General features: G+C 37.5%; 1 protein-coding gene across 1 annotated transcript; it reads right to left on the bottom strand.

Annotated features, from left to right (window-relative positions):
* Positions 1-2,053: 2,053 nt before the first annotated feature.
* On the bottom strand, positions 2,054-26,976 carry PTPRC (protein tyrosine phosphatase receptor type C; the record flags this gene model as incomplete). Its single annotated transcript, XM_019618517.2, has 21 exons — positions 2,054-7,343; positions 8,144-8,279; positions 9,011-9,189; positions 9,609-9,731; positions 9,911-10,045; positions 10,890-11,023; positions 12,021-12,111; positions 12,470-12,619; positions 13,263-13,398; positions 14,738-14,895; positions 16,316-16,441; positions 17,365-17,462; positions 18,077-18,113; positions 18,340-18,416; positions 18,512-18,602; positions 19,145-19,260; positions 20,987-21,018; positions 22,214-22,322; positions 23,425-23,485; positions 24,354-24,559; positions 26,820-26,976. Coding segments are annotated over 21 exons (2,622 nt in total), but the record flags the coding sequence as incomplete, so codon positions are not given.
* Between the last annotated feature and the right edge of the window lie 546 nt (positions 26,977-27,522).

The raw sequence follows: 27,522 nt of genomic DNA, 5'->3' as shown, positions 1-27,522 counted from the left end.
AAAGAAAAAAGAAAAAATACCATAATACCATACCCTCCCTCTTCATCCAAAAGCTTTGAAGGAGAAAAGGGAGATGGAACTGGCTATTGAATAACACTCATTCGATGACTCCTGAGTATTTCTTTACATAAAGAGCGTAAGAGCGTGAGGCCATCTCAGTCCAAGCTTCCTTACTCCCTCTCCAGCAGTGCCTCCTGCCAGCAGCTTCCTGCCTCACAGCGTGCACCGTGGCTGGCCTCATGCCTGTGCTATTTTAGTGAAGCTTCTTGCTAAGAAAAGGTGCCCACTAGAAGGCTATGGGGGTATCAGAAAATGAGATGTGGGATTGATAATACATCTCTGTGTTGCAGAGCAAAACCCATGGCTTCAAGGAGTACTGAGTTAGAAAGTCAAAAATAGCAGTTTTGAAACTGTCTCTCACAGAACACCATCAGAAAACTTCCTGCTAGATGCAAAAACTGAGAACAGGATATCTAGTTTGTGACTGGTTCTTTCCTACTAGTTCTAAGACAAGCTTTCACAATAAAATTTCAGCTGTGCAGGCAGGTGGTTTCACTTTGGATGCAGAATCTGCAGCTAGATAACTCAGAGCAGAAGTGGGCCTTGAAAGGAAATATCCAGGAGCATCCTCTCTGTAAGACAATGAACTCAGCTAACTTGCTTTTCTCCCATCTCTATGTGCTTAACTCAACTTTAAATTCTGCACAGGTCATTATAAATAATATTGTATATCAATAAAGTTCCAAGTTTTATTCTAAATATTCAGCTTGCACCACTAGTTTCACAAGAGTCACTGGTTTTCCTATATGCTGAACATGAAAGACTTAAAATCTCTGCAATCTCCAGAAGCAGAGACCACGGCATGGCAAGCCCACTGTGCTCCTGCGCTGATATCTCTGGTCTCATCGACTGCACAGCGGTGTCATGTCCCAGGGAGGATGTCACAGGCTCCAACAACACCACACTGTGACAGCAAGTCAGTCCCGCAGGCCAACCCAAGTGGCGCATGAACTTTGCACAGCCAGTAAATCCAAAGAGGTGTAATGCCATTGGAAGAGCAGATGCAGGGTGCACTTGTTTCATAACACAGGCAGTGACAGGGAGGGCAGGGCTGGGGGTGGGATAAGAAGACCATGGGAAAAAACAGACAGCTTTTCAAGTTAATTAAATAATGAATGTAACAAACAAGGAGAAAACCTAGAAAGCTGATACAAATGTTCTGGTAGGATATTCTAGTAGGCTGATAGGACAGGAGATAATGGCATCAAGTTGTGCCAGGGAAGTTCAGGTTGGTTATTAGTAAAAAGCTTCTTCTCGGAAAGACTGGTGAGGCATTGGAACAGGCTGTCCAGCAAGGTGCTGGAGTCATGGTCCATGGAGGCTTTCAAGGAAGGTGTAGATGTGGCACTGAGCGAAATAGTTCAGTGGTATGATGGTGATGGGTTGATGGCTGGATGAGATGATCATAACAGTCTTTCCAACTTTAACAATTCAATGATATCCAATTCAGAAATTCAAGCAAGGGCTACCAAAGGAAAAGGCAGACTGACTCACCGGACTGTGGGGGATCAGACTGGGGCTGTCTGCTGCTAAGTGGATTGCACACCCTTACCCAGCATACCCAAGAATGTCTTTCCTTTGAGGCTGGGGCAAGACACTGTCTGATCATGGCAATCACTCACTCTCTTGAGAAGGAGACATGGCTCCTTATGGAATAATTTATTAATGCCATTTAAGAAATTGAGTTCCTGTTCAGTGAGTATTTATCCTGAATCAATACATGAAGTCAGAATTTCATTTTATTGCTGAATAGAAAATATATTAAAAATCAGCATGGAAAAAGGAAACACTTTTAATGATACTGAGCTGTTTTAGTCTTCAAGTGCTTTCAATGACAAAATGATACATTAAAAAGAATACATTTAAATATTTCATATAAGACGAGAGTAAAACTGAAGTCAGTGCTAAAATTAGAACAAGATATGGTTGTTCCCAAAATGATGTTAACATCAGTAAAATTGGATGAAAAGTGATTCGTTTTTTCCTTTTTTTTTTTATTTTTTTTAAATCAAAGCTAACATTTCTGGCTAAATGTCTGCATTTGGCACAAACTTCATTTTTGAGTGAAAATTTACTATTGTCATTTTTTTAACCCTATTTCTTTGCAGTTGAAGATCATGAAAGATGACTTACATTGCAACAGCAGGGGAACTGATTTCTTGGTAAATGCTGATGCGACCACTGACTTTCTCTGCATGCACACACTCTATTGCACCTCACGTCTAGTTAAGTTTTTGCAAAGTCACTTTAGAGAACCACTCTTCTAAAGTTCAACAGTCACACAATTCAGTATTGTCTCTGTGCTGTATTGCTCCACAGAGAAGTTAGTAGAGAGACACAATTTTATTGCTTTCTTTCCTATTTTCTTTTTCAGCCTGAGGAGTTACCAAATCAACAATTCATTGAATTTTGTGTTGGGAATGCAATCCTACTTTAAGGCAATTAATAACACCCACAACTAAACAGTGCAGGCTAAGTTCGGAGGGTTCAGTTACAGCACGTACACTTCTAATCAGGTCTTGGACAGACATAATCCACGTGTAGGGATAAACAAATGTCATCCTCATTACCCCAGGTGGCTCCAGGTCATTGAAACTGAGCTGTCTGAACAGAGCAAAAGGTGTTTGAGGAATTCCAGCACAGCCTGGTGGGTGAGCTAGGAAAATGCAGCAGGCTGGGGCACAGGCAGGCAGCCAGGAGGGATGCTCTCCAGAACAAAAAAAGGTGATGCTGAATGCTAAAAGTGGTCCAAAGCAAACTCATTTAGTTTAGAAGTTTAGCTTAGAAGTTGTCGTCTTGCTTTCATTTGCACTGAAAGATCAACTTATGAAACTTTTGTATAAGCCTTTTTATGCATACCTTACAATAAGTTTATAATGTACTGGGTCCCATTCTTCCTCAAAAGCATTATGTTTTTCTGAAGTAGAGCTGATGCACACAGAAGTGCGCTGTACTGTGACTGAAAAGTTCCTTTTGGTTTGGCTTCCCCTTGAAAGTGATCAGAAATCAGCACAGCACTCTGGGTCTTGGCAAACTGTTGCTGTATGTATGGAAAAATGGCTGTGGTACAGCTATGCAGAGCCCTCAGGGAATTTCTGATATTCTTTCAGAGGCATTATGGGGAATGTACAGAGTCAAAAAACACTCAGCCTGTACAAAAGCAAGATGCCTTGTGTAAGAGAGAAGCATTGCTAATGAAGAGCTTTTCTGAGGAATGTTTTAAAAAGGGTGTAATTTCCAGCTTAATGAAAACACCTGTCTTGAGCCACTTTTCATTCTTACTCTCTCTGTCATCTCACACAAACAAATGGTCACATTGTTAGCATTTCACTTTCTTTCATAGCTCCTAGATGAAACTCTGGGATGTACCAGACACACTGTTCTTTTCATACAAGATTTAAGCTAGTTTCCCTGTTTTGCAGCAAAGCTCAAAAACCATGGCTTTATTCAGCAGCATGGGTGCAAAAAACAGCAGGTACAAAAGTACCCTGGAAGGGCTCAAACGCAGCAGTTAAAGCTGGGATGGGAGGGAGCAGGCTATAGGAAAGCAATCAAGTCTTTGTGATCCTCTCAGAGGTGGCCCCCAACCACCATGGCCTGAGCCAGCGTCCTACACTCAGTGGACTGATATTTCTGTGTTGGGTAACATTCATCTCAAAAATTGTGCTGTAGCTGTTGGTCATAACATAGTGCCTCTGCAAAAGGTTATGCTGTAACTACCTTGTTCATTACAGGGCACAAGAAACACATAAAAAGCTAAACAAAAGAGAATGACTCATCCTCCATTGTACTCACCTCGGCAAGCAGAAGTTTATAAAGGCTCAGGGACCCTTCCTCTCTGACATCTTCCCACACATGGCTTCACTAACACAGCATTGCCATTCTTCCATCTTTCTATCAGCTTCTAGAGAGTAAACTGAGCAGAAATCCAGCCCCTTTGGTCACATTAGCCCTTGATTAGCTTCACTTGTCTCCCAGCACACTTGCCACTTACTTATTTTTAGCCTAGATTTCAGATTATAAAATACTTTTGAACAACAACTAACTTTTAGTTGGAGGCAGCAATTACCAGTTTTTGTACAGCTAAGCTCTACTTGAGAAAATCAACAGAGTTTTGCATCATACTTTGCCTGACTGTTTCTCAGGTTTGAGGCTGTACCAGTTATCCAGCCAACTACAATGAAGTTGTTGCTTTAACAAAGTCAGGTCAGTTCCCTAACGAGCAGAGCTTGTTAGCCTGGGCTTTGTGCCTAACCTGTAATACACTTCACTGGGTTCCTGGAAGACTTGCAAATATGCCCATAGCTTAGCCCTATGAGTTTGTAAGCAGTGTCCCAGCATATGAAACACTCCTCTACAAACACTGTGTCACCATCTGGTGGACATACAACCCTGGTGTATGCACAGCAAGATCTTGCAAGCAATCAGAACTTCTAAACTGTATTAAGACAGGCTCTCTCAATTGTCACATTGGGATTTTATGAGATTTAATTGTGTGAAGCATTATTTAATTTGAAACTAATTAAAAGCCAAGAGCTCAGTTTACCCCCCAGGAATTATACTCTGAAAGACATTTCCACTCAGCATGTGGGGACAGTTGTAACGTAAGGCTCTGTTTCCCTGTCTTGATGACTAGTAAGAAAGTGCATACAGCAGAATTTCACACCGTTCAGAATTCTTCACTCAAAATGCATTCACAAATCAATCATCAACTCTTTGTGCACTTTTTAAAAAAATCCATATTCTGAGGTTTGCTCTCCAAAACAAAGAACGTGATCCGAAGTGCTAAAATCAGCTCAAAGAAAACTTCTGATATTTTTCCTGTAGCCAAGAATTAGAATCCTCCTAGAAAACAGCTTCCAAACGAAAATGAAATGCTCCAGAATGCTTACAACCCCAGTGTTGCTGGAAGGGCTGACAAACAGTTTTTCAAAGAACCAATATGAATGAGTATCCCCAGAGTTACACAGGGTGAAGATTTGGGAAATATTTGCAGTTATTCCTACCAATAAGGGAGATCGTTGTCTCGGCGCACAGACACTGCCTGAAATAGCCAGAGAGGCTCTATGTCAACCAGATCTTAGAGGAAGAAACAGAAATGAAGTATTCTCTGTCATCCAATGATCAGCAGTGAGTAGATCAGTGTCTCAGGCTTCTTTATTTTCTCATTTGATTTCCGAAGGTGTTCCTCAAGACCTGCCATCACAGAAGCCCCCAGAGCTTTGTTAATGATTTAGCACAGAGTTAGCTGGAAAGAGAATTCGGATCATTGCTGAGAAGAATCCACTGCCTCTGTGATTGCTGCCACTTACTTAAGCAAGACTGTCAAGGATGCACTTAATCAAGCTGATAATTGTGAATGAATTATTTGATTTATATTAGCGGCAAAATTAAACTAATGTTTTAACCAAAGAAGTGTGACAGTGTATATACTGTTGTGAAGATAGGCAGCAGATGTAACTGCCTTTTGAACAGATTTCAGATCAGCAGAGGAAGGTATTGATCAGAATCTGTAACAAAGAAGGAATAGTTTACGCCTTTCCGAGGATCAGAGCTCACTGAAAACTCCCAAAAAGAGTCATCTCCAAGTAGAGATGCTTTCCCTCTGGCTGCCGGCCCATCAGTGAGGTTTGGGAGGGGTGGACCCTGGATGAATTGCTTGCACCTGTGCTCTCAGGGACATGTCCTGTCACCAGTTGCTCAGTCACTGGTTCAGTCCCTGACCTAATGGTCCCCACACAGTTGTTTACATGGCTCTCCAGATATTTTCAATTTTGTTTTGAAGGAGAAATTATGAACATGCAGTGATAAATGGAGTGGCACTACATCTGTTGAGCGACAGTTTCTTTAATTACTTCCAGCAGAAGAAAATCAGCTTTGTTCATCTGTAATGAGAGAATCATGACACATACCCAGGCTCATACAGTTTCATAAGAATTTAATGGTGTCTTTTCCTAATGAAATTTGTCGGTTTTTTTAAATCCATGTGCTGGATAGAACAAGATTTTGGGCCTTTAAAAGAAAACGGCCGGTTTAGAGAGTTCAACACAATAAAACAATTACTTCTTTGTTTACTAATTTGCTAAAATGCAGCAAGAAACAGTGAAATTATCATAGCTAAAACATACAAAATCTCAAAAATAAAATAAAATCCCTGTACTAATAAAAATCTACAGTTTGGAGAAAAGCATGTAAGTATTTTCCAGCTCTGAAAACAAGTCATGTGCATTTGTGGAAGTATTCTCTTCAAATCACAGAATATAAGCATAAGAAATAAATGTGCAAGCATTTCCATCTCTAAGAATAAACAGAATGCATTTTCTGTCAGAACTGTTGCAGTCATTTAAATCTCAAACCTTTCTTTGAGTCTAATATTGAAACTGCCAATGAATTTCTGTGGAGCAACAGGGACATCTTGAGGCAAGATAGAAAAATGCAAAACTTCTGTTCCACGTTGATTTGGGAGGATAGAGGGTCAGAATCTTGGTAACTGGCACACAATGTAAATGTTATGCTCTTGAACTGTTTGGCAAAGTCCCACAATTTCCTCAGAGTATTATTAAAGCAGTTCTTAGCCAGCAGTCCTGAAATGATAGGAGGCATGCTTACCGATTATGTTGCTCTACTTGCTAATAGCTTTAAACACAGACCTGCATTAGCAACATGCTTGTCGTGGTGTGTTGAGTTGCTTTTCTCCTTCTTAGAGAAGTGAAGAAAAAAACTTCCCACTGCTCAAAATAAGAATATAGTATTACACTGTACATATTTTAAAATGGAGAAGTATAAAGATAGTGAGGAGGCTTTTTGAAGTATTAGATGCAAATCTACACAAAAAATTAACTTTCACAGTTCTTTGTCACTCTCTGGAAGTTTCAAGTATTGCTTTAAATTTGTACCTTTGAAAATTTGATATAAATGTTCTCCAAAAGGGAGGGGGAAAAAAATCATAAGTTTCTTACTGTGGTTAAGATTTGTTTGGTACGAAAATACATTCTTAACTTTAAGAGAAATTTCTAAGTTAAAACTGGAGTTGTGGGCCCATTCGTAGAACTTTCTGTCCCCTTATTGGTATCTGCAGCCTTAAAATCATCGCAAAATTCAAGAGCATCATTTTCCTCTGGAGTTGATGGAGTAAGGTCAATAGTGATCAAATCAGTTTCCTGATCTTTTTTCTCTACTTCGTTGCAAAATTCAACCTTATCTTCCTGCTGGCTGTTCTTTATTTGTCCATTCTGGGCAGGATAGGTACGAGCAATGGTGTCATACAGAAACTGGTAATGTTCCTTAAATATAAAGAGAAGAGGTTAGTATGAAAGGAATGCACAGAGCCCACAGATTATCTCATTCTTACTTTTTAAAAATTTTAGAAATGTAGCACATAGCTGGACGTGCAGGACCATATATGAAGCAGATTCCACAGCTTCTGGCAAAGAGGACAGTGGTTCTATGGTATATTCCAATTTCATGTGAATGTAATGTCTCTGCAGCTGCCTTTATCAGATGCACCAAGCGATGCACTTTTGCTTTACAAAGCGAAGTCACCAAAGCACATTCTTCAGAGTATCTAAGCATTAAACAACTTGTACTGTGAAGACTCTGGGAGAGTTATCTATAGTCTGCACCATACTGACAAAAACATTTGGTTTATTATTAGTAAAGCAGCAAATACACAGAGATCCAAATCCTCTCAAGTAATTTAAAGTAACTAAATTGGTGGCTCCTAATCTGTGCAATGGAGTTAGCCCCCTAACCACTCAGTTAAAGGACACTGTACCTGCGTGTCCTTTAAGCAGCTGCAGAAACACCAGTTTATGCTATTTGTAATTGTACAACATGCATCCTTCCATAATCTGTTTTACAATTACAGCTTTGGACATCTCATAGACTGCTTTATTTTTATCAGTAATGGCCAATTCTCAAATAGTGGTAAGTGGCTGTCAATATTCTGATTGTAATTAGAGTCCCCTATTCAGAAACAACGCATATGGTTAGTAGGATATTTGACTGATGAGAATGGTTAGTAGGATATTTGACTGATGAGAAGCCTTGTGATTTGTCCTGGTAGGTCACAGGATTTACTTACAAAGGTAGAGACCACTCCCAGCCTGCTGCGACGAAGAGCTTTTACTACTTGGAAAACATCTATTACTTCTTCAGTTTCTGCACTTTCCAAGAGGGTCATCAAAGCACAAAACACACCAGTCTGCTGCGATCCATCACTAGAAGAAAATGCACCTTCTTAAAATGTAAAATCAGTAAGACTTCTTATTAAACAATAACTTTGTTTCAAAGTCTTTATATTTACATATTACGTAAATAAGATATTATTTTATATATGTATATAAAATTATACATATTATTATAAAGTCTATACAATTACATATCTGAAAGGTTTTTTACTGGACAGAAATTGTGACAATTAAGAATATTTGTAGGATACACACAAGACAGCTTATTTAGATTGTGTCTTGAATTAATGTGGCCGCTTAGTATATCAGAGAGAAATTAGAAGTAACAGACTTACACGCTCAGCAACAATTAGCGTGATTATCTTCCTTTTAAGATAGTATGCAAGGTTATTTCTAGAAATGGTCCTAAAAAAGTCGACTTATGCACTGGGATTAACTAAATACTCTGCTGGATCCTCACTATTATTTCACTATTAGAGCACTCTGAGCTAGCACTTCTCAAAATACATGTATCAGGCAAAAGCAGCTAGCTCTGATCACCTACCCCACACTCAGGCTTGTTGAAGAGAAGTGCACTCAACTTATAGTATTACAATCAAAAAGGTCAATTCTGAGTTGAAAAGAACATCCTACGGATAGCAGAGTCTCTTCCTCAAGCCACGGAAAGGCTTGTGGGAAAAGGTAGCTACCACAAAATTGTGGTTACTAAGCATACCCAAACCTCAGAGACAGGTTAAAATATGTGTTGAGTCATTACCCACCAGCAGTGGATGACAAGTGGGACGCTGCGGTTGTTCCTGTTGTCCTCAGAGGCTGCTCTGGATGGTATTTTTTGTTTAAGGCTTAGAATCATATCAACTAAATCTTTGGGGTCTTCCGGAACATCCAATCCATTCCACTTGTGATATTGATACTGATATACCTTCTGTGTTTCTTTCCTCTGCAAAACAGCAGTGGAGATGTAGTTAATGGTCAGGCTGAAAGAAAAGGTTCATGTAGCAGTACATCCATTGCAGCCGATACACAAAAGAAAACTTACATTCCTGGGGAAGTACATTGTGATATGAGCTCTGCCTTTATGTAATTATGAGGTAGGGAGAGGTCCAAGCTTTGCTCAAAGTACAAAAGACCTCCTGGGATTCCGCTACTGCTGTCTTGGCAATGTGCTAAATGGTAAATTTGAGGCAATTTGTCGCATTTAGTGTGATTAGCAGCTGGTCTAGAAGACAAAAATACTTCAATTTTTTACAGCAGAAGGTATAAGTGGTGGGAACTGCCCCTCCTCTTTCTTTGAGCTAGATCTATAATTAGAAGAACAAATGTAAAACGTCCTTTCGTAATTTGCAAAGAAACTTCTACCTTCAGATGTGTGACATCAAATGCGCGTATGGTGTAGCTAGGACAAGAGTTGATATCTGTCATTTGAACTTCTATGCCATCATATGTTTGTCTTCCTTCTCCCCAGTACTGTGCACAGAGTTCCTAAAATAGATAAAAATACAAGTTAGTGCTGACCGTACAAACTTCTTTATATTTTATCTTCCACATGCACTTACAGAATGCGTTCTCTTCAAAGTAGAAGAGAATAAGAGAGTGCGGGTCAGTATTTTCTTTATATATAGATGACCTTTAATATGCCAGTGAGAAAATGTCGCCCTTACCTCATCCCCTTGTTTCAGCTCTGTCAGCATAACAATGACTTTGACTTTTCTTTGGAATACCATTTGCCAGAAGTCAGAGATAGTTTCCTGCAGTGGTCCTTGCGTTGCAATCATAGCTTTTGGGCCCCAATAACCCTACAAAAGAAACATAAAATATTTTCCCTTAAATTCATTTCAAATGTGACTGTCATGCAACAGAACTCATTGTCATTTAAAGAGCACTAAATTAATTATCTTCTTTGGTCATTGGGAAAATATGCCCATCACAGTAGGCAACGATCTTACAGGAATTACAGACAAATGACAGCAAAATCACAGTATGAATTCCAAAGTATTACTTCCAGATTGACAACAAGATGCATTCATGCTACAGTGAGTGAGATCTCACAGTGCCATTACTTACAAAGCATATTTTTTCAGGGCTAAAACAAATATTGAATTCTGTAGAACTGTTTAATTGGATCAATAAGAAATAAAGTTTACACTATTACAACAGAGTTAGTATGCCAGAAGTTCACACTAATCTACCAAAAGTAAAACTAAGTTTACACTTAATAAATGTAACAGCGTCACATTTTAAAGAATCCAGATAAATCTAATTCACCTAGTAACTCCATAACATCCATTATCTTCATAAGTGACAAAAAATGGCTCTCTTCCTTGGGGCTAAATATGACATTGTAAAGCTGATGGCCCAAACTTTACTAGCACAGTTTTGTATATGTCAATAATAACCGCACTCACATTTCACTTCCAGAGAAAATATTAATGTGGATAAGTATGTAGCAAAGTTTAGAATATTTTTATTATTAAAATTACAAATGGATTTGCCAATCAAGTATCAAATCTTTCTTTTTTGTTCAGATAAATTTTATTCTATTTATGAAGTCAATAAGAGAATAAGTTCAAGCGGGTATATAGTTCTCACAAGCAAGTTTTAGCTGAAAGCCTACTTATAGAGGATCCTCTGTATACATACAGTTATGAAGGAAGCATTAATGTATTTGCTTGATTCTTCACAGTCACTGTCCTCATCTGAGGAGTCCTCTGAATCATGTTCGCCCTCCTTACTTTGTTCCTCTTCATTCCTGATTGGCACTCGGTTAAAGTCATCTGCATGAGACAGAGTCACAGTTATACCACGCTGCTGCTCATGTAACAGTATTTGAGCAGGGCTGACCCTCTGTGTCATCACCCTCCTGCCACCTCCAGGGAATACCAGCTACTGTTTTATTACTGGGTGAAGATGGCCACACACATGGTGGCTTGAGTTCCCTCATGGTTTGTTTGCTTTGTTCTCGGAGCTGAGCACAGGAAAGAAGTTTATCTACTCACTCTGAACTGTATCCATTTCTGAATTTGGGATTTTGCTACCAGGTGTACATTTGTCACTCTCTTACTAGTAGAGGAGATTCAGGAAACTGGGTACTGATTCTGAAAAGCCCTTGCAAAACACATTATGACCAGCAGTGTCCAGGCAGCAGCATCTTTCCTGGCAGAAAGCCAGAGGCATCAGAAAAAAGTGGTTTGATAGAAGAGCACTATGAGCTCCTGCACCTTGGGTAATGCCAAAAGTCAACCTTGGAGAACTCAGGATTTGAGAAAAGCTCCTCCAGGTTTCCACCTGCCAGGCTTCCTCTTCCCAGTGCAATTCCTAAGTGAACCACAGACATTTTGGGGCACGCTGCATCCAAATACTGAACAAAATTTTGCCCTGTATGTAAGAGAGCAACCTGCTCTTTGAAGCTTAGTGCCTGTCATCCTTCACTAGCTCGCCAGTCACCAAGTTCAAGTTCTTCATTTTCACCATCAGAAAAGACAGCTGGTTCCTGATATTTTAATGGAAACTGCAACCAGGAAAAGGCCAGTCTTTCACCTAAAAATTGCAGAATGAAGACCACCTGGTTTGAAATAAATCACTCCCAAAAATTCATATTTTAAAAAAATCATTTCTTCTTTAAATCACAAGGGGAAGTTTCTAATTTTCTTGAGAATATTACTTAAATACATCTCTGTAAGGTAATTTACTGTCCTCGTTTGTTCAGAATTTAATAGGTTTTCTTGAAGAAGACAACAGATAAAATTCAGAAGGTTCACAGAAAATACTTACATGGAATTGTGTTGGCACTCCTATTTTTGTTTTTATTTTCCTCTCTATTCCCAGTGTTTTGTGTCCGCCATCCCTTGTAGGAAGGTAGTCTCTAAAGAAATAAGTTTGACATTATGTTTGAGATAAAAACAGTTTCTTGTATCTTGGTCCCCTCTGAACACCCATATTCTGTCCTCATCTCCCAGTGCTTTGCATTCTTACTTCAATTCTATAAAGTTTGGTCACATCTGGACTATAGCTTAAAAATGCCAACTCCAACAAGTACAGTAACATGGAAAATATGCACACAGACACAATTAGTCATCCTATGTTCCTAATCTTCATTAAAAATATTATCACAGAAGTGATCTATTATATATGATATCTCCTTCTTGTGGCTATTGTGCAAGTCACTTTCAAATCTAAGTGGGAGTGAAGACCTAGGAGACTAGAAAGCAATACTTCTTTACCTGAAATTCTGCCTCCAGCAGAGAAGGTTCACTTGGAGGATCTTTTCTTTTCAGATTGTTAAGATAGGAATGTAGTTCTGAGAGGCTGACCTCTGTTTCTCCATACTGATTGTATTCCACTAGTGCTTGATGGATAAGGATGTACTGTGACTGGTGTTACACATTTGAAAAGTTTAAAAATGAAATTATGAGTAAACAAATTTATACCATTTTTTAAAAACAACTACCAACCACTATTTCTTATGTTGTAAGTAGTAATAACATTAAACATTATCATTAAGCAGCCATTACATTCAACTATTGAAAATCATAGGGGCATCCAAGTTAAAAATTTTGGAGCACGTAATGTGTTGGATGAAAGGTATCCTGCAAATAAATGTCACATCAATTAAAAAACATGCAATTAAGATTTGAAAGATCAGGGGAAGAAAACAAAATAAGTTAAAAACATGCATCCCATTAAGCCTACCACTTTACTCTCAACTTAACTGAAAATCCTGCTAGACAGTTTCTTCAATACAAAATTTCTTTGACTATGCAAGTTCAACTCTGCTTCTTTGCACTTATGAGCTGCATGCCAAAAGCTGGATTATCAAATCTAAAAAGTAACTGTTAAATTTAAACTAAAAAAAACTGTGCTGGAAGTTCTCTCACCCTTTTCAGAGCTGTATTTGGTATAAAATTCTTCACCTGAGTTTTAGCAGTATCCATAACGGAGCAGAGCAGTTCTGAGAAATACAGATCAAGAACTGGCAAAAGAGAGTTTTAAGTGAAAGGAACTTTAGTAAGATACCTCTACTTGAACCATGAGGCACCGCTGCCGGCGCAGCTTCACAACGTAGCCATAAACATCCACTCTGCCTTCTGCATCCAACCCCTCCAACATAGCATCAATTCCAATATAGGTCCCAGTGCGCCCAACTCCAGCACTGCAAAGTGCAAAGGGATTTGGTTATCATAAAATCAAGAAATCATTAAGGTTGGAAAAGACCTCAAAGATCATCTAGTCCAACTGTCTACCTCCTATCAATATTGCCCACTGAACTATGCCTATAAGTACTACATCTGCATCTTTCATGAACACCTCCAGGCACAGTGGCTCCACCACTTCCCCAGAAAGCCTGTTCTAGTGCTCAATCACTTTTTTGGAGAAGTTTTTTTCTTAATATCCAACTAGAACCTCCCCTGACACAACTTGTGCTATTGCTAGTTATGCAGGAGAAGAGGGCAATCTCCCCATTGCCACAACCTCCTTTCAGGCAGTTATAGAAAGCAATATGGTCCTTCCCTGAGCCTCTTCTTCTTCAGACTGAACAACCTTTGTTCCCTCAGCCATTCCCCATTAGATTTGTGTTCCAGACCCTTCATCAGCTTTGTTGCCCTTCTCTGGACACACTCCAGGGCCTTGATGTCCTTATTGTAGTGAGAGGCCCAAAACTGAAGACAGCACTTAAGGTACAGCCTCACCAGAGGTCTCTCTGCTCCTGCTGGCTGCACTATTTCTGACACAAGCCTTCTTGGCCACCTGGGCACACTCTATTGGCTCATGTTCAGTCAAGTGGTGACCAACACCTCCAGGTCCTTTTCCTCTGTACAGCCTTCCAGCCACTCTGCCCCAAGCCTGTCGTGTTTCATGGTGTTGTTGTGTTCAAAGTGCAGGACCTAGCAGTAGGTCTCGTTGAACCTCATCCAATTGGCCTCAGCCCAGCAATCCAGCCTGTCCAGATCTCTCTGTAGGGCCTTTCTACTCTCAGGCAGATCGACACTTCCCCCCCACTTTGGTGTTATATGCAAACTTAATGAAGGTGTTCTTAATCCTCCTACTCAGATCATCGAGAAAGGTATTAAACAGGCATATCTGAGTCCTTTCCTGAGAGAGGAGCAGTGAGTGAGAGAGCAAAAGTGAAAACAGTTCTCGCTGAAAATTAATTGGCAACACTAAAAATGATGAGTCTGTTTTAAATGCTTTTAGTGACAGTAAGGCCAATTCTGTCAATCATGGTGCTTAGAGCCAGAGTAGTGCAGCATTTACCTAGCTGCTTTTCAAAAGTCTACGTATCCTCAGGTTTAGTCAATTTGAATAGAGATAGATGCACCAGAAAAAAAGGCTTTTCTTTGCATCTTTAACTACCTCCTCTCAAGTAATTATTGCACAAAATTTGGGATAAGCCAATTATTTTTGGCTTTTGCTAGCTCCGTTCTGTGAATACCTTAACTTCATATTCATTTAACATAATTTAACATAATTATAATTTTTTTATGATTTACCTGCAATGAACCACTATTGGGCCACTAAAAAAGTTGCTGAGAGCATTCACTCTGCGTCGGAGTTTGAGAAGGAGATGTGGATCCTCAGGAACGCCATGGTCTGGCCAGCTGGTGAACTGAATGTGAGTGACATCTCTTCCAGATGTTCTTTCTCTTCCCTGGAGAAAGAGAAGTATGACTTTATGTATATATATATACGTATATATATATATAAATATATATATACGTATATATATATATATATTTTTTTTTAATTGAAAAAGTCAAAATCAAATGCAGACACACAAAGCAAAAAAGAAAAACAAGGACAAAAGTAATCAAATATTGAAACAAAAATTTCTGACAGTTTGGTGTCATGTGAGGCTCCCAGTGGCCTCTCAGGTTACAACATTTTTCATATTCACTTTTAATTAAAAAATAACAGTGAAGAGCTGTGAATCAGGAATTCACAATGACTTGAAAAGAGGACAAGCAAAAGGTTCAAAGTGTTACAAATATGTTTTCTCAGACTAGCCTATGATCCAGGGTGTAATATGTTTCCCCATTCCGTTCATGAATAACTTAGTTTATAGCTCTTCTTCTTTCAAGTGATACTGATTAGTAATTCTCTCATGTCTCCTAGAAGTAGTCTGCTGAGGGCACCTTAGATTAAGAATAATAAATAAAATAAAATAATAAAATATAAACAAAATAACATTTAACTGCAGACAGTAAAACTATAGTTCTCATCTTGTTGCAATTTTTTCCTTTTAAAATTAGTCACAGAGCAATTATTTACATCATGGTACCTCACTAAGTTGCAATTTTTGCATTATTGCAATGTAATGAGACAGAAGAGGAGGAACTTCCAGCTGAAATAATGACTCAAGATGGGTAGATTTGTTTGATTCTTCTGCTCAAGATATCTCAGTAGAATTACTCTTTGAGTTTTAATGCTTTTATCTGTGAATTAATTTCCATTTGCCCTTGCTAGAATTTATTAGCATGAGAGAAGCATTTAGCCTAACATGGTAAATTTTTTTCTCAATTACCCATAGATCAAATAATGTATTTCAGATGTGTAAAGAGAGAGCAGTTAACCAAGCTTATTGACTCTTCACATAGGTAGATGGTAATTTTAAAATGTTTATATTTATAAATGCAATTGAGATCACTCAAATTTGTAACAGTCCTATTGTACAATTATCATGAAGTTAGGTAACAGTGTCCTATGTGTCACATTGATATTGCAAAAGATAATGCTGAGATACCTATACAATTTCTGTATTAAGGAACAAGTTATAAGAAAATCATGAAGTATTAACTTTTCCATACTTAACATGTTAACAGATTCCCCTTAAACACAGCCCAGATACTATGAAAAACAGTTTTTTAAGTTGGGAAATACATGTCTAACTCACATTTCCTGAAAGAAATGACACTCACATCTGTCAAGTTCTCTTTTAAACAACATGTTGCTGGGGAAACACAAGCAAAGCATCTTCCATTGCTAGCAAACTCTTCTCATACTATAAATCATCTCTTAACAAAATGTACAGACTGACCCCCATTTAGCCTTATGCTCCTAAGTCAACTTACATTTGTGATGTGTAGTTTCTGAATTATATAGTCTGGACACATTTTACTTTCGTTGATCTTCACAATAATGTCTCCATATGTTGCAGAGCCATTCTCCATTGATGGCCAGTACTGGGCACACTTGTTCTATGAAGATATGAAGTTAACTGGTGAGCAGAATGACTGCAAAATGGCAGACAGCAGAGAGCTAGAACAAAGTCTGATTTAAAATAGACAGTAACTTCGTATCGTTTTTCAGTTCCTCATAGGTCTTGTTCTCCCCTGAAAAGGCAGTCGATGCTTAGTGTGTCATTTTCAAATAATTCCAAATATCTATGGAATTTAACTTGGAACAGAAAGTGGGAAAAAATGTAATATACTAGGTGACAATGTGAACACCTCCATGCAGACCTTGTTGCTGTTGCCTGAAGGCTGTAGAGAAGTTTGTTGCTAAATCTACAACATCTTTTCCAGCCTCCAGTGAGGAACTTTGCTCATGCTTGCTGATAAAACAACTCAGAAATGCTTTAAATCTGCATGCTGCTAATATTTTAATCTTAAAAGCTATCAAAACTCCTCATGTTACCTTCCCTGCTCTATGTGGAGTACGGAACATAAACAAGCCAGAAGCATCCAACTTTCCCAATTAATGGAAGGGAAAAGATAGTAGATACAAAAAATATTAACTGAAGGCATCGGCAGGATATCAGAAGAGCCTAGACAGGGGAAAACGCAAAGGATACATTTTTTGTCAAGTCTATAAAAAGCCAGAATTCTACCTCGAGACCTTTTCTGGACTTTACTTGGAAGCCCACCCTTTACTACTTACAGCTGTAAATAAAGTGACATTTTCTGATAAGTGATAACTCCGTATGGAAACACTGTTTTGACATGCTATCCAACATAGGTTTTGACAAAGCCAGAACAACAAAAAATGGAAACAGAGGACTTAAGGAGAAAATGTAATTCACCACAGCATAGCAACCCATTCTGTTTTCAGGCAAAAGAAGGCTGGATGGATGGATGGATGGATGGATGGATGGATGGATGGATGGATGGGCATTTCTCACCCTGTTTCCTTCCTCACAGCGAGTAACCATGACAATAATTGTTGCTTTTTGTTCCCAGATCATTCTCCAGAAATCATCCGTGGTTTCATCCTTGGGGCCTAGTGGAAGAAAATTTCGTTACTGTGAGGGTTATGTGGCACTGGAACTGTGTCCAGAGAGGTTGTGAAGCCTCCTTCACTGGAGATATTCAAAACCTGCCTGGATGCTTTCCTGTGCAACCTGCTGTAGGGAACCTACTTTAGCAGAGGGTTGGACTCAATGATCTCCATAGGACCATTCCAACCCCTACAATTCTGTGATTGTGTGATATTTCAAGGCATTTTTTCAGAGTACAGCTACTCAAAAGCTGCCTTGTTAATGTTAGCCTTGCAGTCTGAAAAGCTAAACAGATACCAGGCAAATAACAGCCAGAGACTTGCTTTTATAAAGGCTGCTGCCATTGGCTACTTTTGAAAATTTTCATACATGTTTTCAGTACATGGCTGTGAAATGTGAAAACTCCTGCTGTGAAGTTATGCATCATCAGAAGTCTATTTCTGACATACTACTTGTTCACCTTCACAAAATTCTCTAAGCCAAAACTTACTGGAAGCATTTTCTCATTAAAATTTAAAATGTCAAACTTTCAATTCCTCCTTAAGTTTACTTTGTGACTACTCCCTAAAAAAAAGTGATTGAAAGAATAAAACAGATAATTTAAGGTTAAACTTACCTTGAGCAGCAATATATTTTCTTGGTTCTTTGAAGCCCTATAAAAATGTACAATGTTATTCAACTTTAAAAAAAAAAGAATGAACAATAAGATTTGTAACTTTAAAAATGAACTGCATATGCAACAGTCCAATAATCTCAAATACATTGTAAAGGTGGAACAAACACATGAGGATATCTTCAAAGCTGTTTAACACACAAAATGCACAGACTCAAAATTTCTTCAATAAGGCCTATAATTTTGTACAAGTAAAACTCACTCACATCAATATAACTTGCGTTGATATAGTCTGATCCTGGGTCTCCTGGAATCTCAGAGAGCTCAACACGGTTATGATCATCTGTTTAAATTATTTGAAACAAAATAATTATACTCTCACAAGGAACTGAGAAAAGAGGTACTAATACACCATGTAAAAACTGCAAAAATACTCACATGGTAGAATATCGATGTAACGGTTTTTGTTCTGATTATGGCTCCTCTTGGCCTCCTTCATTGGAAATTTAGTGAAAATTCTTGGGATGCTCTGTAAATAACAATGTTTATTTAGCTGGTAATCATGTACTTCACATAGCTCCTGTTTACAATCAAATACATACAGAAGACATTTGGTACTGCTAAGAATCTGGAAGACAGAATTCTGTTTCATAAAATACTATTTCATATATTTCTTTCATTTATAACGGTCATGAAATTTATTTTCTTTCATTATAGATCTCCACAATATTATTTATATCCCAAAGCCTACACAGTAAGAGAGACTAGATAAAATCTACCTCGATAAGCACTTTTGAATGAGATAATTTTTAAACTATGTATTTTATACTTTTACTGAAAACCACCTCCAGAAAGAAAAGGAAAAATTGTAATATCTAGCATCTAGCAATGAGGAGAAGTCGGTAGCAAAATTAGCAGGAGCCTTATTTGACCTTTGATGAGAATTCACGCAGGTTTCTGTTCTTTGGGTTTTATTTGTAAGCAGTGCATATACTTCAGAAATGCTCTTGAAAAGAATTCTTCCCACCACCTGGCCACAAATCTGTGGTATATTTCAAGTCAGTGACAAACCTGAAATTCATCCAAGAAAAGTCTTCCTTCATCAGCAATCTTCCTCTTGTACGTCTCCAACAATTTCTCTGAAGGTATTGGCTCTATGTTCAAAAGCTGCCTTTCATCATCTTTAACTGTGTAAATATGTCGAACATTTATCTTTACTGGCTTTTAAAATACAAATTACATTTCAGCAAATGTGATTCTCAAACTGTCAGTTGTATTAACAAAAGGACAAACTCATTTATTTTAACTGAACATGTTAATTCTTCATGATCGTCCCTCAGGCGATCTACAAGCAAACAGGTCCCAGGAATAACAGAACTTGCCTAGCTCTGCTGTGGAATTGAGAATGCACCAGCAGGGCGTGTGCGGGGCCCCTGCATGAACAGCACTGTTGCACAAAGTGGCGGTTGTCACACTTGGGTCACTGCAACAGGCAGCCCAAACACCCACCGTAGTTATGTGGGCGTTCTAATTGTTTATTGGCAATGGTAAATTGAATTACTGTATAATCAGCCTGTTAACATTTCTCTCGAAATATAACAAGATATGTTGCCTATTTTTCCTAATATTCTCCATCATATTCTGTTGAAATAATCTGTAATAATATATCTAGTGATAACGATTGACAAGGCTTAACATCTCTAACTATAATTTTTCACTTCTGTTCCAAAGATTTCTTTAAGCAATAATATGACTCTCAACAAATGGATTTGAATATCAATATTGTATAATGTCCCATTTAATACGAGGGCTGCTCCGAAAGTAATGCCTCTTATTTCACAGTGTTGGCCCACGATGTCAGAGGTGGATGATGGCGGTATGGCAGTAGAGTTTGGACCTTCCTACCAGTATTCCTTTACATGCTGTTCCTGTGTGACAGATGGCAGCAGCAGAGGGGCAGTCTGACAAAATGGCATTTGACATGAAACGTGTATGAAGCAAAGGTGTGTCCCTGAATTCCTCCAAGGGGAAAAAATGGCACCCACTGACATTCACTGGCACTTGCTGAACATTTCTGGTGATTGAACAGTGGATGCGAGCACGGAAAGGCAAAGGGTGGTGCATTTCAGCAGTAGTAATAGCAACAGTGTGTCACCTCCACTGGTGCAGCATGCAGTCTTCTTCACTGATGAAAATGCACACCCAGTTGTAATGACAGTGTTGAAAAACAGTACTTTGTAGCTGAGAATTTGCCCTCTCAAACAGTGTTTTTGTACTCCTTGTATCTGTTGTTGTTTCCATGAAAACATATAGGACGCATTACTTTATGAGTGGCCTATATATAATCAATTTTTCTGTGCTTAAATGCAATAAATTATTTTTTCTTGAAGCTCTCTAGTAGTCACTGATTTCATCTTTCCTCAAAAGCTTTGAAATCCTGTACAAAAGGTTGCACACGCTGTCTAGTTTAGGTCTAGAATTTGAAAGCCTTAAAAAATATACAGTGATAAAGTACTGCTTTATGTAAAAATCTTTGCTTTGAAGAATGTAAATTAGGAAAGAAAATTCTAGGTGAGGCAATATTTGACTCTGAAGTTGCTTTTAGGGTTACAAATGTGATGACTGTTATTAGAAATAACAATTGTTTTTTTCAATGAAATAATAAATAAGAGTTTTTCAAACCGATAAGTTTTTGGTTCACTTAAGTATAAATACTTCTGAAACATATTTGAAATTCAATATTTCAATATATCAAAAACACGTTTTTTTTTTTTCTAAATTTCCCTGAATTAGGTTATATCATGCTAATATTTGCAATCTACATTGATCACCTACAATGCAAACATTTCAAAACTGGCAGTTAGACATCTGACTTATTTTATTTCCACCTGTTAAATATGTAAAGATACTCACCTCCTACAAGGCTGATGACTTCAGAAGAATTGCTGTAAGAGGCAAAACAATCTGTAAAAGCTTTTACTGGTATGACATATATCTGATAACAAGTTAAATAAATGCAGTTCCACACAGAAACACCAAGGTTTTTCAGTAACCAACAGATAGCATTACAAGCTCACTGTAAATCAAGAATGCTACAGCTGTGTCTGACAGCCTCTGGGCAGATGTGGTCAGGACATTGTTGACCTGCATTGAGCACTACGAAGGGGGAGAAACAAGGGAGCTGCATCACAAAATGTTACTGCTTGCATAATTCTGTCCTTATCACCAGTAGGTAACATCTTTAATTTATTGACTGGAGTGTCTTCTCACTCCACCTTTGTTCCTCTTGTTAAACATGTGTCAGAAAACTTACACATATGTAAAATATAAAATTAAATAATAATAAAATTAAGTTTAATTACTAAAATAACATAGAACAACTCAACCTCCTCTAGAGTCATATAGGTGAAAATTGATTTTGCTTCCTGTATTAGAAGTTTGAGTCTGAGGAAGAGCATCTCCTTGCCCTCCTACTGGAAAAAGAACAGATGAGAGGATCTAGAAGAGATGAACTCCCTGGTTTTACTGTGGCTTGAAGGCTGAGAGATTTCTGAAGACACTGTTCTAAGTCCTCCTTCTGTGCCAGCAGTAAATGTCCCCTCACATGTTGCACAGCACCCCTCACAGCAGAAGCAGCAGTTCTAGCACAGTTCTAAGGGAAGGCAATAGTTGTCCTGTCCCAATACACCATCCTACAGACCTGCCAAGTTAACCCAGAGATGGCTGTAATAAACAATTTCTCTGAGATGGGTGAATCCAATTTCAAAACAGTCCCAAGAAACTGTGCATCATTTCCAATACTTTTAATTGAAATATTTAAGAGAGATAACTTGTGAATATTTTTCATGAACATATTGAGAGGTATTTTCTTCTGGCAGATTAGTCCCTCCATGTTTCAGATAAAAAGGACAACAGGGAGATTTTAATTCTCTCTCACTGTACTTGCACTGCCAGACAAGGCAACAAGAGGGTTTCTGAGTTTCTTTTGAAAGGATGAAAAGATGAATGGATGACTGTGCCAAGGATTAGTGAAATATGAGACTTCTAACACTTCTGCACTACCACTTGTGAAATATTGTTGAAAAACAGAAAAGAAAAACAAAATATTTTTTAAGAAAGGGAGAGAAACACGAAGCTTACCTAAGCTTTTTTTGGCGAAGGTCATAGATTTTATACAGAACCAATAGTAAAGCAATTGATGTCACAACAATCAAGAACACCAAGAATATAATCAGGGCCCTTGAGTTATCTAGAGACAGGCAAAGAATAAATACATTATTCCTCAGATAAATAATTAACAGTATATAAATTTCCTATTTTTCCTCTTTTTGATTTTAAAAAGTATGTACACAAACCAGGGCAAGTTTTTGTGTGCGTGTGTGTGTGCGTGTGTATAAACAACTAAGTACTTACTTTTAAATATTAAGTTCAGGTTTATTATTCCAAGGTCAAAAAATGCTAAGCTCACAGAAAAGGAAGGAACAACTTCTTCCTCATCATGAAAACTTTCACTGTACTCCTCCATGTCCACCTGTCAAAATGCCAAAGTTCACCAGCCTGGCATGGCCCTGGTCTGCACACTGCGCTCCCTGAGTGTGTGAGTGGTGGGAATGGACCTCATCCCCAGGGCCACAGCAGCTCCAGCAGCAAGTGCAGCCTGCCCTCTGCACGGTGGCCCATCCTAACATCATTTGCTCACTACACTAATAGACATGTGAAGTCTTGGGTAGTTGGTCAGAAAAAGTTCTGTTCCTCAACTGATCTCTTAATTCATCTCTTTTTATTCTTTTTTTTTTTTTTTTAATTGACAGCTCTTGCGAGCTCTACCAAGACATTTTAGTAACAGATATTCTTCACATGAAAAAGTCATTTATCCCATTTATCCTATTTCTTTAATCCAACCATCATTTTGAATTGAATTCAAAACTGAATTTCTCACATGGGAGATCAGTGACATGTTCCCTGCGCCTCTGACGGTTGATTAGACTTCTCTGACAGACACGAAGGTACACTCCCAGAAAAATGCAATGGGAAAAGTCTTCCATGTAAATAAGTTACTTAAGTAATATATAAAGTTCTTCTTTATTTATATCTCATCTACTATACTTTTCATGTCTACAATACTTTAACTTTCTTAAAATATTTGGAGTTGTACACACACACTGCATGGGAGTGGGGATTCCCTCACAAAACACAGCTCTTGGAACACAACATCTGAGTGCAGGACTTTTTTTTTAATTCAGTTAATTATTACCTATACAAATAGGCAGATTGTAACAATTCAGAATTTACACCATTACTCCATACTATGCTTAAGTCAAAAAGTAAAGATGCTGTTTGTTTTTACTTACATCTGGTATATATTTCCTTATATGATGGGTCTCCTGTATACATTCCATTATTCACGGCGATCTGCATACAGTGGGTGAGAGTAATAAAAATGTTAAGAAACATCAAGTAAAAATGCTTGCATAAATTCTTTAAAAAGAAAAAATCGGTAGGTCTTTCAAATATATCTATTTCCAATGAATATCAATCTCATTGACAGCCTGTTACAGTGCATCTCATGTTTCCAGCTAAGTTACAGCAAGATCCAGATCCAGAAATAACCGTTTATCTGAATGGTAAAGTTAATGAAATTGAAGACATTTTACAAAGTCAAAGACAGATGCAGCTACAAATACATTCTTTCTCTAATCAAATCTCCCAAATCTGAAAGAGAAACCAAATGATGTGCAATGAAGCATCGTTATTTTATCTGTTTCAATACCAAATACATAAATAGTAAACTGATATGGATATTTCTAAGCCAATTACTGTACTGGAATTTATTCATAAAAGGTTAAATTACAAAAGCCAAAGACAACTGTTAAAAAAGTTGCTTTCTAGAAATATTAACTTTTGATTAACTGTTAAATAAAATACCAGCTTTGTTTAGATATGTTCATGTTTTTCATACTATTGTACATTTATCCCTCCTTTTTCATTTTCTTTATAGAAAATATCTTTTTCTCCCTGTCCCAAGCTATTCAGCTTGTACGTTGCATGCTGTCAGAACCTGTATGGAGTAGCAGGTAAGGGCTTGACTGAAACAACTAGAAACATATGCAGAGACATGTTATTTCATAAGTAACAGCTACTTGTTTACATCTCGTGCCTGCAGATCCATAGATGATCTCCACCACCAGATTTGCCTTTTTCTCTAAAATCAAGTATAATGCACCTAAATAATATAAATATAGGAGTTTTGTTTTATATTTAGCTTAATAAGCTTACTTACCTTAAAGATATATTTTGTCAAGTAGGAGAGATCTTTTATTGTAAAATTGCATTTATTCTTACTCTTTTTCTCACCACTCTCAGTGCTGGAATTCCAAGACAATACAAAATTTGTTTCACTTCCATACACTTTTTGAATACTGCACTCAATACTGACAGCATTATCAGCCAGCCATTTTAGTTTGATGTCAGTCACGTTGCCTGGTTCTGTTTGTAAAAGAAGTGTTACTGGATCCATTCTCATCATTTCAAACCAAACATTTTAGCAGTATGTGTCCATGTCTACTTGTTATAACCTCTCTTAACAATGTTATACAATTCCTTCCTTAAAAATCACTGTCCCGATTTAACAAGATGAAAAAAAACAATTTGGGAAATCAATTTGGCCTTATCTGAACTGAAAAAGCTATCAAAGGGAACTGTGAGACAGCTGGGAGGAACAGAGCTCCAATGGAAGTCGGGCTACAAAGATAATAATATGGCAACTATCTTTTGCTTCTGATGTTTGAGGAACGTAGGACAACAGACAAAACATGGAAACAAACAAAGTTTTCAGCCTGAGCACATAGGTTTCAAAACTGATGTGGAAAAGTACTAGTTGGATTCAAAACTCCTAAATCTTTTTACTTTTTAATGCTAACACATCTATTAAGTCTAATCTATGTTTTCTACCTTTAATTTTGCATTGTGCTGCAAAAGATTTAAGAATGGGACACAGCCTAAGGGACCTTTCACTGGCTGTTAAAGCCTCAGAATGCAGTAAATAACCATCCACATAAGGCAGCTTTATTAGCCACACTGCCATTGAAATTTCCTTCAAAAATCACTCCAAGTTGCAAGCCAGTACGCTAAGTATAAATATGCAGCTGTTTTTTCTTCATATGGAGAGTTAAGGTGTGTGAGGCTTTATGAGCAGACTGAATTTTATCTGGAGGGCAGCAGGACACACTGATTCGCTGGATGGGCTGTGGTTCCTGAATCACTTTTATCCACAAGGCACATTTGGGAGTTTCAGAATGCTGCTAAAAGAACTAGGACAAGGAGAAAGCAAGCATTTCTTGTGGGAATGTGTGTGTTGAAGATGGAAAAATGTTTTCCAAATTGTAGCTTTTTCTATTCCCAAGGAGCTGTGCTCTAATGACATGTTCTCCTGTTCAAGATATCAAAAAAAACTCTCACAGTATCTGCTTGATCATGTTGTTATCATCTGTTGTAGCAGCTGGAGAAGGTTTAGTGTCACAAATTTGTGAAAACAATCAAATTCTAGTTTTCACGAATAATACAGGAACTTTTTTTCCTAGACGTTTCAATACAGCATGGACCATAATCTCTACCTGATATATTAAAATATGACTGGAGCCCAAGAGAGTAGGGGCTCCAAAATACAGAAGTTTTCAAACTATTACCTTAATTTAAACAAACAAATGACTAAATAAATTATGATCATCCTATAATTGGGACTGTTTAAAAAATAGTCATTTTTCAGTTTTTGTTAAGTCTCAGATCAAACACATTACATTATCAATCAATTCATTCATCAGTGTTTGCTGATGTTGTTTTAGCCCTATGGGGCTTCAAGTGATAATTTTGCTCTTTATATTCTTGTGCATATAAGCTACAATTTGTTATCAAAATGACCCAGAGTAATAGAGAAATTCCAGTGCTTTCATGAATAATATGCAAAACTGGATGCAAAACTCTCAACATTCCAAAGAGAGATAGAATTTAAATTCAAAAGAACAGCCTGCCTGAAATACCTCCCAAAAACCTACAGAAACACATTAATAAAAACAGCAGCCAGATTTGGTGATATTCACAAAGCAACAAGAACAATAACAAAAAACAAACAAAAACAAACACACACAAAAAAGCAGACCAATTTAAGCTATTGTAACAACACTAGCACAAAAATTTTTATTTATTTATTTATTATATTTATTTATTTTATTTTATTTTTCTACTATAAAGTATTTTTTCTTATTCTGTGCAGCCAGAGGAAATATTAATTTTGTATTCCATCAGGTTATGTGGCACTGGTGATGCCACACCTTGCCTTCTGTGCTCAGTTTTGAGCTCTGGGGGAAAGAAACCAATCAACCCACCACCACCACCACCACCACTAAAATAGGAAGCAGTAATGTCTATATTGACTCTTGTCTCCATCAGGAAATATATTCAAAATCTAGTGGGAAGGGTTCTTCTGTTCTTCTTGTCATAAATTTCACATGAACGCAATTAAAAAAAATATCCAGTATGGATAAAAATACTAAACGTTTAATTAAAAATCATATTAAATAATCAAAAATGAAACACTACTGATATAAATGTTAGTAAAAATAATAATGTTAATAATTTTGTGGACGAATAGTAGTAACATGCATAAAATTGCAATTAAGTACAATAAGAAATTACATATTTCCTGTGTTAGTGTCAGCCTTGTTTGCAACAATTAGCCAATGAGACTTACTTGATGCATTCGTTTCAAAGACGTATTTAACTGGATCTCCCAAAAAGATTTCTTCCCCACACTTGCTGTTTTTAAATGCGCTTATAGACACAGAGCCATTACTATAAGGTTCTAAATGATGACAAGTAAAGCTGGTCTGTTTCACGGTAACATTGTCTTAAAAAAGAAAAATGAAATTTAGATTTATGCACATGATCTCTTGCACCTCATCAGAGTTATGCAAATCCACTGTTGTGTACTTCCATTTTAATTACTATCTAAATTTGACATATTTTCTGAAATAACATATCAGGCCTCTTTCTTTTCAAAATGTCATTTTCCAGCATGTTTCTTATTTTGAAGAAAAGCTCACAGACAGAATATATGGTCCCAGTATAATGGGGACAGACACATCCATCTAAATGTAACATAGTCTAAAACAGCATAGAGGAAGGGAGTGAGAAGAACCTGGATTTACTTGTCTAAGCATATATATATAATCCTGTACTTAGCACCCCCACCTTTTACATATATTATTTTTACAGAGAAGGCAGCCCCCTTTTTGCACTTTCCACCATTTCAGTAAGCAGTCACAAATCTGTAGTCCTTCTTAAAAGTTCAATTCTGTTTATCATCCTTGAAGGAATGAACAGGTTCAGTGCTGCTTTAGGACAAACTACCCACAAAGGTTCTTAACCTTTCCATAAAAAAACAGGGTTTTCCC

The sequence above is a fragment of the Meleagris gallopavo genome, chromosome 10, assembly GCF_000146605.3.
Source record: "Meleagris gallopavo isolate NT-WF06-2002-E0010 breed Aviagen turkey brand Nicholas breeding stock chromosome 10, Turkey_5.1, whole genome shotgun sequence".
Lineage (NCBI taxonomy): Eukaryota > Metazoa > Chordata > Aves > Galliformes > Phasianidae > Meleagris > Meleagris gallopavo.
This window is presented reverse-complemented; position numbering and strand designations above follow the sequence as displayed.